Source organism: Typopeltis vanoorti, chromosome 24 (genome assembly GCF_054136105.1).
Source record: "Typopeltis vanoorti isolate ZY-2024b chromosome 24, IOZ_Tvanoo_1.0, whole genome shotgun sequence".
In the NCBI taxonomy this organism is placed as follows: Eukaryota; Metazoa; Arthropoda; class Arachnida; order Uropygi; family Thelyphonidae; genus Typopeltis; species Typopeltis vanoorti.
In genome coordinates, this window is record NC_143572.1 from 84,672,234 (window position 1) to 84,686,199 (window position 13,966).

The 13,966-nt window shown below is 35.0% G+C and overlaps 1 protein-coding gene across 1 annotated transcript; it reads left to right on the plus strand.

Annotated features, from left to right (window-relative positions):
• The first annotated feature begins 7,795 nt into the window (after nucleotides 1–7,795).
• On the plus strand, nucleotides 7,796–10,375 carry LOC150093508 (uncharacterized). Its single transcript, XM_090413864.1, has one exon. It carries the CDS (start codon nucleotides 7,804–7,806, stop codon nucleotides 8,530–8,532), a length of 729 nt encoding a protein of 242 aa, XP_090269990.1. The 5' UTR covers nucleotides 7,796–7,803; the 3' UTR covers nucleotides 8,533–10,375.
• The last annotated feature ends 3,591 nt before the right edge of the window (nucleotides 10,376–13,966 follow it).

Consider the following 13,966-nt stretch of genomic DNA (forward strand, 5'->3'; position numbering starts at 1 on the left):
ATGTCAGTTATCTTCATCTGATAACAACAAACATTCATGTTACAATTCCTTGTCTTATTGATCTTGTTAGAAGTGTCCCACCAATCACGACACGAATGCTTATCCACTAATATATTTCCCTTTTCCATTCAAAACGACAATGTCACTTATTTACAGCTAACAAATTATGTCGCTTATTGACAACAACAAATGACGTCGCTTATCTACATCTGAAAACAACAGACACCCACGACACGATTCCTTATCTTATCTTGATCTGTTCAGAAGTGTCCCACCAATCACAACACGAATCCTTATCTCTACCATCACCCATAATTCCATACGTGAACCTAAACACAAGAACTGACGTCACTGACACATATACCCCCAGGGAAATTCCAAACATTACAAACTCGTGACGTCACGATTCCTTATCTTATCTTGATCTTGTCACTAGTGGCTGGTATACTACTAAGATACTAACAAGGAGCTTCAGTTTCTTATTACCTTTTGCTGAAAGGCTGGATATTCGAAACGAACAGTTAAGTTACTTTTCAATCCACCTCCTTGCTATACTGAAGATAGAAATAATGAAAAAGGCTACATATCCCTACCGTATATCAGCTCCGTTTCGTCGAAAATTGGCCAAAGTTCTTAAAAAATTCAACATCCGGTCTTGTTTCACTGATCTTCAGAAACTACGTTCCTCTCAGTAGTCCCAAATAAAAACATGGCAACCTGAAATATCTCTGCGTTTACCGAATTTGGTGCAACTGCAATAAATCTTACTTTGGCCAGAACGAAAAATCCATCGAGTTATGTGTTGAAGAACACAAGAGACATCACATACAACAGAACAAGAGGCTAGTGCTCTGTCAAACCATGTCTGTTAAATGCTTCCTGCATGTAAAAAAAAAAAAAAAGGAGCGACCAGCTCGTCTAGTGTTTCCGCCATCTCTATACTACTCATAGTGAAAAACAACTTGTAGTGTTTGCTAAATGTTATTAAAAGGTGTAGTGTTTATTAGAATATATTTACTGCATATCCATATTTAATAAACGCTAATATTAATTTTTTTTAAGTTAGATAGAGCCAAAACGGCCTCGCTTACTCCCTATAGGGGAATAAAAAGGTGTTAACTAATTTTTTTTAGTTGATTTGATTTTTTCTACTCGCTTTAGCATCCCTTGAAGGAGGTACCCCGACGCGAAGCATTGGCTACTTACCGTGTTGAGCCGGTCCTGGCTCCTCGTTTCATGTTGCCATCACAAATATACTCTGCTAGTCAAGCTTCCCTATATTTTGTAATGTTAACGTGTGGTCTCTGTCGGGAAAATGTGGACAACCACATCATATCAGCTGCACTCAGACAACAACGTCTTACTGTTATGGATGTCATGGGTTGTATATTAGCTGTCCGTTTCTGTACAAAGGAATATTCAAATCAAACACGCATGAAAATGTCACGATACAAGGAGCACAGCATATATGACAGAAAACCTTTTTATTTACTGTATAACATGTACACATCACGAACAACAAAACTTCCAAAAGCAGAAAGTTGCCTGTGGCTCACCAACCATGTGGACGAAGATGGACAGTATGTACGGTAATGCTGTTAAGACAGAATTTTGAGTCAGTGAACAGCTGGCTATCACGCGAATAAATTTTCGTTCAACTTTGAAGTACTCCCTAACAAAAATGAAAATTATAATACATTAGATAAAATAAAAATTGCAATTTTTTAATGTACAGAGAGAGAGAATGACATAATTTATTTCATTTGCTATTATAATAATATGATCATAATAATTATTTACATTGTCCTTCATTAGATTCAATCATTATACATAATTAGTTACTATTAGGAATAAATTACTTCTTGAATTCAGACCTAGTGCACAGTCGACGAGAGTAGATCATCTCGGGAGAAAGTTAAGAATGTGTGCATAAGTTCAGCTTTCTTCGGTGCCACCAGCCGTGATTGTGATATGATTGTAGGAGTTATGAGTAGTAAAACTAACTAATATGTAAAGTGCAGGCCAGAAAATTTACTACTATTTTATGGTAATCTAAGTGGGAGATAGAAAGAAATTCGCTGCACAATGCAGTCGTAACCACCTTACCAGCCATTATGAATCAAATACGCATCCTCATACGCTTCGTATCCATCATACATTTCAATGTAATATCAAAGGTATTACAATTTTAATATGCACTTCACATCCATGGTAACTTGGACATATATATATGTCCTGGCCGGTAGCGTGATAAAGTAACCCAAAATAATTTGATCGTTGTGTTATCATACTGCAGCTGGTACTCTCTATTTCAGCTCTGGGGTGGCTGTAGCATGACTGGAGTTGGTTTTTATCTCTTCTTGGCTACTGCGTAATTAACCTGATGTCATGAAACATCTTTTGGTGATTTCCATGTAGAGCATCTTTTTTTTTTTTTGTTTCATCTAAAGGCATATTGCCAAATACAAGGTGAAATTGTTTAGCTTGTTTTCGTTAAGGAGTGTCCCTTAATTTAAATACATTGGCTTTTTACTCAAGATTATTAGGGCATTATAAGTGTGTCTTAGAGGTAAATATATGCCGACTAATAGAGGAAGAAATTTTGCACATACCTTGTTTGGATGTTAGGATGTCTTCTTTCTCCATACTTCTACTGTTAAGTCGTTAAAGGGGGATAGAAACCGTGGGGGATTTGTTTGAGTCAAGGTGGGAAGATTAAATTAGAAAACCCGTTTTTTTAAAAAATAATATATATATATATATATTATATGTATTATATTATTATATATAAACAAACATATATTTACCTCTAAGATACACTTATAATGCCCTAAAATTCTTGAGTAAATAGCCAATGTATTTAAATTAAGGGACACTCCTTAACAAAGACAAGCTAAAATAGTCGTATAAATAATAGTTTTTTTTTTTTTTTTTTTAAATAGAAGTAAAACATGGGAATTTTCCCAGAAACAATTCCCCTAGCATTCGTTTCCCTCTTGAATTCTCCCTGGCCATTCTTTAAAATCCCACAATTATTTCACTTTCAATGTCCTCTCCAACCACCGCATTAAAGCCACTTTACTCAAAGATTGCATTGTACTTAGATATAATTACGTATGTAGAGAAGTCCACTTATAATCTTTAAATTGGTCACTTATTCTGAGATAGATTCGAAGATCTAATACGAATCTATGCATGAAACATAACACCATGACCGAAAACTGTATCTGTAAAAACGAGTTTCATTAGAAACCTTTATACTTTAAAAAGAATGAGATGTGCTTCGCTTCTTTAGCGACTTGTACTTATTGTTTACTGCAATAACATACACATTTTTCTCGAAAATAGGTCGAAAAGTAAAAAGGCAGACATTTGCCCTTTGGAGTAATAATACAAGAGATCATTCAAGTGCATAACAAGAGTAACGAACGTTCATCAAAGTGCAGGCCAGTTTATCTTGGCCTGCAAAACAAAACTGCCATCTGGACATACTGAAAGTCTCACACATTTTGGCTCTTTGAAATCAAGTTTTAGATGTGTTGATAATTTGCTTGGAAAGATTTCGAGTTGAGTATAAACAGAAAGGGAAATGGAATTTCAAGAAGAGTCAGTTGCGATATGCTTGACTGTTTGCATTAGCGGCAAACGTTTTGGTGGATGGAAGCACTGTGGTTGATAAGAGAACACAATTTAAAGTGGAACAGAAATAAATGCTTTGATACGAATAACAACTGTTGGAAAGCTTGAATCCAGTCAGACACATGAGGTTAGAAAGATGTACTGCTCTCGCTTTAATCTTTATTGATATCATACCTTAAACATCCCCATAGAGCTACAGTTTCAGTATAAGTATGAAGGTTTCTGAGAAGGTTCTCTGAATACCATTCTGCAACAGCAATGAGCGACATGTCACAGGATAAAGAAATCAGGCTTTCAGTGGGGATAAGAACTGTTTCTATGATTTTCTTACCAAACTTTGCATCTAAGAATATCTTTAAAATTAATCACTTAAAAATAAAGACTCACCTTCATGATATTTATAAACTTTGTTTAATGGAGTAATCGCCATTAAACAAAGTTTATAAATATCATGAAGGCGAGTCATTATATATGTACATTATATATGTATATATATATAATGATTCATATATATATATGTATATATATAATGACTCGTTCATATATATATATATATGTGTATATATATAATGCCCCGTTCCTGGCATTATATATATATATATATAATGCCAGGAACGGGGGAGTGGGACCATAATGCCACAACTGAACAAAAAAAAAAAAAAAAACTCATGTCACTTGTCAGAATTCCATACTCTAACCCAGAATTCTATATTCGAACCATCACCCAGAATTCCACACTCGAACCAAAGACTCAAATATCAAGAGAAGAATGGCCGTTCATGCTACCTACAGCTGTAAATCACAATTGCTCATCTAGTAATAATCGACACACAACCAACTGAAGAAAGTACTATTTTTTTTTAAGATATTCACTCCCGGATTGAAAAGCCATTTTTCAACTTTGACCGTTATTTTGCAGTTTCAATGTGTGCAAGAAATATGTTCATATCTAACTTCATTCTTAGGGATATTCCCGAGGACATGTTCAACTTCAGAATGTAATACGGCTCCATGGCTCTCCACTTAGCCTTATTATTTTGTCATGATGCGCTTCGCAAACGCATCATGACAAATCAGGTTTGTTAAAACAATCATCATTTTAAGAGCGATCTGATCATGTGGCTTTCTCTCTTGAGAGGGTTGCAGCTGAGTGCTAGGGAGATGGTGGCGCAAGGTGGTTTCCTATTGCCTTCCTTGCCGTATTTATGACTGTAGCCTGTGTGTTCACGGGTTCGGTTTGCCTGCTTGCGGGATGAAAAACCCCAGATAAACTGGCGAAAAAACCCTGCTGTCCAGACCAAAGACCGGCTAACTTGGCTATGGCTGAGGAAAATCCTTCAGCTCCTCACGTCTCTGACAGGAATCGAATCTAGAACACTCCTTCCCCTGGCATATGGTTTTGAATCGCAAAGCCACTAGACTAACCGCGCGGACTTTAAGAGCGATAATACTGTTATTTTCCATTGAAAGTTTTAGCGTTATCTTTGTTTCCACTATTCATTAGAAATATTAAATTTCAAAATTAAATTTATACATTAATTGCTATTATATATGAGTTAAGTATCTTTTGAATATTTTATTTACTAAATGGAATTTTAATTTAGCATTAATTACTTTGTTTTTCTTTACAGGTTGTAGGGGTTACTGCCAAGAGCCATTTTGCCTACTAATGCATTAAAATCAAGATGATAAGAAGCAATATATGAAGACTGTTAAGTTGTAGGAAGCATTTCATGCTGGATTTGCGAAATAAATATCAAGTAATTCTGAAGAGAATGCACTTCTAGTGGCCGCCTAAGGCAAAAGCATCAAAATGAGAATGGAATTGACGAAGCAATTTCATTAAACAATGAGCAGTTCTGCTCTTGAAACAGTGAAGACGGCTCAATTACGTTTCCTATTGAAATATCTTAACAGATGAAAATAGGGAAAAGTATTTCGCTTGTCTGTCATCCAATTTGCATATCAGAGTAGTATGAAACGGCATTAGAAAACTCACCATAATCAGTCGGATAAAAATATTTTAAAAAAATCTATCTGTAAAGAATGCCACAAAGCCTTTAAGTGATCAGATCGACTTGAAGTGCACGAGACAATTCATAGCAATCGAACAATAACAGACTCCAGAAGTAAACAGTCATGCTAAAAATGTGGGAAAAACTTTTATCGCAGTGACCGCCTAAAAGGACATCAGAAAATGGACCTGGAAGAAGAAGAAAAACATTCCTTCTGTACGACATGTCAGAAAAATTTCTTTGATGCAGCAAATCTTCGAGAGCATCTGAAAACGCACTTAATCGAGAAGCTATTTTCATGTGAAGATTAGAGTAAGACCTTTTACTCGCATACACACTGAAGAGGCACAAGGCTAGAGTGAACTGCAATGAAAGGCTATTGACATGTGAAATATGCGACAGGCGGTTTTCTAGTTTATATTATTTGAAAATTCACAAACTTGTGCTTCACGCAACAGAACACCATTTTGAGTGCAAAAATGCAATGAAACATATCGCTTACAATCCCTCTTCAAAGTCATAAAACTGGCTCATGCTGCGAAACCTTTTTTTACCTTTTTCCTAATGTAAAAAATAATTTTCCTATTTTAGTTCTTCTGAGCTGCATTTGAGAAATTGTGAACACTGCAAACATTTCCCGATTAAATTACCAGGCATAGACAACACAAATCAGCCACCCACAAATCAATCTACAAAGTTCCTAGTGGAGAAATGCGTGTTTCCTGTGAAGTCAGCAGCAAATCATTTTCCTCACGGCATTTCTATAAACACATTCCGTTATTCATACGAATGAGAGGCCTTTTCAATCCCAATTAGGCCAAAAGACATTTGCTCTTAGAAACTAAAACTCCAAATAGTTATTGTGCACTTCCAGGAGAAACCTTTCACCAGTGAAATATGTCAGACTCTTTTATGATAAAGGAAAGCTTTTGTTTCACATCAGAGCGGTTCACGTGAATGAGAAGCCGTTTGAGGATGAAATTTGTAGGAAATTATATAGCTATCGACAAAGTCTTATAAAGCATATCAGATCTCACACTGAAGAAACACCTTTTAATTATTATTCGTACCTCTACGTTTTCTTGTCCATGGTCCCTTAAAAGGCACCAAGATCTTCATGCACTTAATGAAGAAAAGTAGTGTTTTTTTTTTGGCAAAATATATGGCGAATAATATTCTCAGTCATAAAAACCACATCAAAAGACACAATAAAGAAATTAATCGTTTACATTCGAAATGTGGTACAAGAAAATCTTCGACTCGTCTCACCTGAGAAGTCACAAAAGAGGTCACATCAGATGGAAACCGGTTCCATGTCAAATTTGCAACATGAGTCTGAAAAGTCATCTGAGAGTACATACTGATGAGAAACCTTTTCTATGCGAAATTTGCAACAAGAAATTTTCAAAGAGATGGTTTCTAAAAAGACATCTAACAGTTCATACTGAAGAGAAACCTTTTCTATGCGAAATTTGCAACATGAAGTTTTCAATCAGTTCGAGTCTGGAAAGTCATCTAAGAGTGCATACTGGCGAGACACCTTATATTTGTGAAATATGCAACAAGAAGTATTCAACCAGTTCGGGTCTGAAAAGTCATCTAAGAATGCATACTGGTGAGAAACCTTTTCTTTGTGAAATTTGCAACAAGAAGTTTTCAGTGAGTTCGAGTCTGAAAAGGCATCTAAGAGTGCATACTGGTGAGAAACTTTTTCTTTGTGAAATTTGCAACAAGAAGTTTTCAGCGAGTTCGAGTCTGAAAAGTCATCTAACAGTGCATACTAGTGAGAAACCTTTTCTATGCGAAATTTGCAGCAAAAAGTTTTCAGACATTTCTAATCTGAAAAGTCATTTAAGGGTCCATACTGATGAGAAGCCCTTTCTATGCCAAATTTGCAACAAAAGGATTTCGGACAGTTGGAATCTGAAAGGACATCTAAAAGTTCATACTGGTGAGAAACCTTTTCTATGCCGAATTTGCAACAAAACGTTTTACAAGATGGGATCTGAAAAGACATCTAAGAATTCATACTGAAGAGAAACCTTTTCTATGCGAAATTTGCAACAAGAAGTTTTCAGCCAGTTCGAGTCTGAAAAGTCATCGAAGAGTGCATACTGGTGAGAAACCTTTTATTTGTAAAATTTGCAATATGAAGTTTTCCGTGAGTTCAACTCTGAAAAGTCATCTAAGAGTGCATACTGGTGAGAAGCCTTTTCTTTGTGAAATTTGCAACAAGAAGTTTTCAGTGAGTTCGAGTCTGAAAAGGCATCTAAGAATGCATACTGGTGAGAAACCTTTTCTTTTTGAAATTTGCAACAAGAAGTTTTCAGCGAGTTCGAGTCTGAAAAGTCATCTAACAGTGCATACTAGTGAGAAACCTTTTCTATGCGAAATTTGCAGCAAAAAGTTTTCAGACATTTCTAATCTGAAAAGTCATCTAAGGGTCCATACTGGCGAGAAGCCTTTTCTATGCCAAATTTGCAACAAAAGGTTTTCGGACAGTTGGAATCCGAAAAGACATCTAAGAGTTCATACTGAAGAGAAACCTTTTCTATGGGAAATTTGCAACAAGAAGTTTTCAGCCAGTTCGAGTCTGAAAAGTCATCTGAGAGTGCATACTGGTGAGAAACCTTTTCTTTGTGAAATTTGCAACAAGAATTTTTCGGAGAGTTCGAATCTGAAAAGTCATCTAAGGGTGCATACTGATGAGAAACCTTTTCTATGCGAAATTTGCAACAAGAAGTTTTCCAACAGTAATGATTTGAAAAGACATCTTAAAGTTCATACTGGTGAGAAACCTTTTCTATGCGAAATTTACAACAAAACGTTTTCAAAGCAGTTCGAGTCTGAAAAGTCATCTAAGAGTGCATACTGGTGAGAATCCTTTTATTTGTTCCGTGTGTAGCTCTAGGTTTTCGGCTATAGAATCTCTTAAAAAGCACCAAAAACGCAACCATCCGATTGATGAAAGGTTTTATTCTGTAAAATATGTAACAAACAATTTTTGAGCCACGCTATCTTAAAAAACACAAAAATGAACAGATTTTCCCTTTCATTCGTAATTTATCATGAAAAATTCCTCGACTCGTTTAACCTGAAAAGATGAAAGCGGTCACACCAGAGAGAAACCTTTTCCATTCGGAATTTCTACAAAAGATTTTCACAGAGTTCGAGTATGGAAAGACATCGACAAGTGCATACTGTTGAGGAACATTTAACATATACCATGTGTAGCTATAGGTTTTCGGCTATGTAATCCCTTCAAAGCACCAAAAACGTTACCTTCTGAAAAAAGAAAAGCTTTTTTCGTATAAAATGTGGGAAACAATTTTTTGAATAATGCCTTAGAAATCACATGAAAAGACACAGCAGAGATTACTCCTTTACGCCCAAAATCTCAAAAAAATTTCTCCACTCATCTCACCCGAAATGACAAGAAAAGTTTCACACCGAGTGAAACTTTTTTCCATGTGAAATTTTCAACAAGAGTTTTTCTGATAGTTCGAATCTGAAAAGACATCTAAGATTACATGCTGATGAGAATCCTTTCACTTGTACAACGTGCGCGAAAACATTTTCGCAAAAGGAACTTGGTGATCCACAGAAGAATTGAACACAGCTTATGAGTGGTGGGTGAACATGTCGCCTTCATATGTACAATTATATTATTGCATTTATCTAAATCGCCCTTTCAAGCACAATTTAAAAGTATTCCTTGTAAATAGGTTTATTATTTTTTGTCGAAAATAATTAATCTATGTTTGAGTATGCTAATGCTTTTCTAAGTGACACATGAGTTTTATAAATATACTTACGTGGACTGAAGGAAAATTCATCGTAAAATTTTTAAAAACACTGCGAACGAATGGGTTTTAATATCACACAAAAATTGAAATCTTGTAGACAATGTTTAGTGCTATGCGTTGAAGAAAGTTGCGGTATCCGGAACCTGCTGACACTAAGCAGGGATTTTTCGAAGTCAATTCAAGGGCTGGATATTTTTTTAAAATTTTTCTACTAATTAAGAAATAAAATTCTCTTGAAGGAATGGATACACTGTTTCCCTAGCCGATTACCTGCGTTTTTCTTTTTGAAGTAATTTGGTCGGTTCCTCGCATGTTAAAATTAAATCGATGGCTTCGTACTTGATGATGAAAAGATAACAAAAAGCTGTTTCAAAGAAGTGTTTGAAGAGCTTAGTTTTTTCGTATGAGGCACTAGAAAATTAAAAATATTTCAGATCATTCTGATTATCTTTTCTGTGAGAATTCTCGGGTGAATTTTGTAATATCTGGTAACCATTAAAAGTGTCTGCCAAAACTTTTTTAATGTGTAGCCATACCACCCCTCGTCCTTTTGAAGTGCACATGTTTCAAGACCAGAGTAAGAAAGAGCAAGAAAGTAATAACAGCCGAGTAACAGCAGCTAGTATAAAAAAATATGCAACTTCAATATACGCGTTTCCGATGTTTTCATCTTAAATATCAAAGAGGACATTTTCAGTGACTTTTTGAATAAAATTTCAGTTAATTAGTTTTAATATTTTCATTATTGGTTTTTTATTTTATTTTTATTTTTACTACCATTTCATACTTTCCACGTTTCTTTTTTTACTTTAGCATGAAATGAGAATTGTGTTCATCTGCATTAAAGACAATTTATTAGGCGTAAAATGTTAATTACAAATTGTAATTGTAAGCAATTTCTGCTGAGGTGGTTCAATTTCCGAAATTTAATAAAATGCAGTTCTTTTTTTAAAGTTGTCAGAATATTTTAATAACATAACTGCTTCTAACAAATGCTCATTTTAATGTATAAGCTTTTTTAAAAAATTGTGATAAATACGTTTCGGATATGACAATGTGACTCTGGGGATATAACTGAAATTGAATTCTAAAAAAGCGAATCAGATCAAGTAATCACACACGGTAGTTTCTCTACTTCAAAATGAGATGTGTACTTCTCTCCACGACTTTTTGCTCATCGAAATTTAACTGGCAACTTCCTTGAGGAAACTTTACCTAAATAAAGTGTATTCTCTTATATTTATGAGAGATTTACTTAATTTCTAATCCCATTTATAATCTTTAAATTCAAATTTTGTTTCTCATTCATTTCTCTGATGACGCTCTATTGGTATGCAAATTTTTCTTCCCCTATTCAATTTCATTTGAGATGACAACATATCCATAAGATTTTGTATATGATCCAACCTATTTCTAGAAGTGCAGTAAACAATTCGAGGAAGTGTTGGCCATTATTAAAAACTTACATCGGCAAAAAGTATCTGATGAGATTGAAGAGAACGTTTGAAAAAGTTAATATTATTTTCTATTTGGAACATTTACAGTCGATTGTAACTACGAAATGTTTTAGGATCAATCATTAAAATTTCGGGCATTATTTATTAACATATTACAATCGCTGCATTATCAAATAATAGAGCTGGTATTATGGAAACGAAATGAAAATGACCTGTGTGTGATGGGCGAAGCACGTCGGTATTATTTCTCCTGGTAGGGCTATCCAAGGCTTGAAGGCCTTCCCTATGCCCAGCTAAATGCTAGCAGGTGAAGACAGAAGAGATGTGCGCCATCTGCCTTAATTTATGACTCATTAGACATTCATGGCAATGGATCTAACACAGCATACCATGCCGGCTCGGAAGTCCCGGTTCAATAAGGTTGCATTGCTATTTGGTAGCAGCTCCAGGGTTGGCAATGAGAAGTTAGCAACTGGCGCTACCACTATCACTGACAGAAATAATGAAAATAGTGGAAACAGATTCAGACTGCAACTATTTAATGACCAGAACCTGGAATATTAGGACTCTACTACAAACAGGTCAACTCAAACTTCAACTAGAAAGATATGAATGGTCTGTTATGAGACTCTGAAATTCGATGGCCCGAAACAGGAGAGCTAACAACAGATGAGCGATTCTGCTTCTTTACTCAGGATGTGATTGCAGTGGAAAAGGTGTTGGGATGTTGGGATTTTGTTAAGACCCCCCAATAAATCCATTATTTGAACAGAGATGAAACAAATTTTTGACAAGCTTAAAAAATATAATAATATCGAATCTAAAACCAAGTACTTCTTGGTTTTAGATTCTAAAATTTAAAATCTCACAAAAGATAACTGAAACAGCTAAAGAAATTCTTGGATACAAAAGAAAAGTCAATAAAACATGGATAAACAAAAATATTTTGGACTTATGTGACGAAAAGAAATTTAAAATCTTATATTAATAGTGGTGACAAGAGAAAGCAGAATAGAAATATTACCAACATTACTAAAAACGAAGTCAAACAGGCTAGATACCTGTGGATACTAGATGAATGCAAAATCATAGAGGATCTAAATAAAAATCCTAAAAGTGCTTTTCAAATTATCAATAAACTAACCAAACCATTTACTGTAATTAATTGAAGTAGAGAAGATGGAATTCTTATCATGGATAACTAGAAAATAGCTAATAGATGTTACACAACCAAGCTTTTTCGAAAAAAAACCCAACTGACTGATGATATTTTGGACGGCATTTTGCCAAGAGGTTTGGAGGAAGGACATTACTGGATATTAAAAGAAGTCATTGCAGCAGTTAGCTTCTCAAAAACAGAAAAATCACCGAGAGTTGATGGTGTTACAATGGAAATGATACGCGTATGAGGTGACATCATCATAGACACCTTGCTAAATTTATTTCAGGATGTATGGAACTATTCCTAAAAAAGGAAACAGTAATAAATGTAGCAACTACAGAACAATCAGCCCCATTATTCATCCAAGGAAAGTCCTGTTAAAAATATTATTGTCAAGAATTGAAAAGAAATAGAAAGCAGACTATCAGAACAAGCTGGTTTCCGAATGTCCAGGAGTAAAATCAACCATATTTTTGCATTACACATATTAGGTGAAAAATACATAGAACATAACAAAATAATCCATCACAACTTTTTTAGATCTTCAGAAAGCTTTTGACTCAATGTGGCACGAGGCATTATTATGGAAAATTTTAGAACATTATATGGTATAGACAATAAAATCATTAGGATTATTAAATCTCTTTATTCCTCATCTGATATGAGAATTGAAATTAAAAATTACAGCAGTGGCTGATCCAGACAACACAGGAGAATTACAGGGATGCATCTTCTCCCCTCTTCTGTTTATTGTTTTCTGGAATATTTCATAGATGAAGCTCTTCATGAATATAACAATGGAAGAGTAGATTGCAGACTAAGAATAAACAACTTAGGTTTTGCAGACGATATCGATCTTCTGGCAGAAAGTGAAGAATTACAAGAGATAACCAGCCGCGTTTTCAGAACATTAAAAAATATGGATTATACATAAACCTGCAAAAAACAAAAACAATTTCTTATTTCTTCCTGGAAGCTTTGCAGAGCTTACTGAAGAAGATAATAGATGATGGTGGTTTCGAAGTTATGTCTCTATAGTGGTCGCAAGCCAGGTATTGATTTTACTTTTTGCTGGTACTCGCTAGGAAGGGTTCAGCTGCTATTGCACAGTTTAACTTTTTTTATTTGCAAGAAGGGTTGGATTTTGACATGGTGTGTTTGTTTGTGTCCTTGTATTGGTGTTTTTTGAGTGGGGTTTGTCATAGGTTTTGTGTGTGTGTGTGTGTGTGTGTGTGTGGGACAGAGAGAGAGAGAAACAGGAATTTCTCTAATTTTTGTTCTACCTATAGTATTTATATAGCGCCTGTTTCATCTCTCTGTATGTCCCAAGGTGGGCTGTAGTAATGTTTTAACATGACTGTGTAGGGGCATAAGTGTTTCACCTTAAATATTTTGTGTTCTGTCCATGCTGCCTGCATAAGTGTGGGTTATTCCCAGAATATCAGTTTTACCATTTTATCATGCAACCATTGTGACCTGTTAAGTGTGAAGTCTGCGCAGAACACATAAAATGTGATTGCCTATCTTAAAATGTTTTCACATAATGCTTTATAGATTAGTATTTTTGTGTGTCGGGGCTATGTCTTTTAATCTGTATAGTTTGCTTGCTATTATCCTAAGGTGTGTAGGTAGTTTATATGGCAATTCCAACTTTGATCAGCATCGAAGTGAAGTCCGAGATAGCGTGTTGTTTTCACCTGTGTGATGGTTTTGGTTTTAGGTTCAGCGCTTTGTGTATAGGACGATGAATGTTGGATAGTGAGATATTTACCTTCTATGGGTAGAGGTTGGTAGTTTATATATATATATGCCGTTTTCGGTTAACCAGTTAGTGATTTGATTGATATCGTGTTGCATATTTGTGTAAGCGATATTTGTGTTGTTGTG

Bases quoted from the DNA above. Each gene is read 5' to 3' on its own strand.
- LOC150093508 (XM_090413864.1), top strand. From the start codon at position 7,804: ATGAAGTTTTCCGTGAGTTCAACTCTGAAAAGTCATCTAAGAGTGCAT.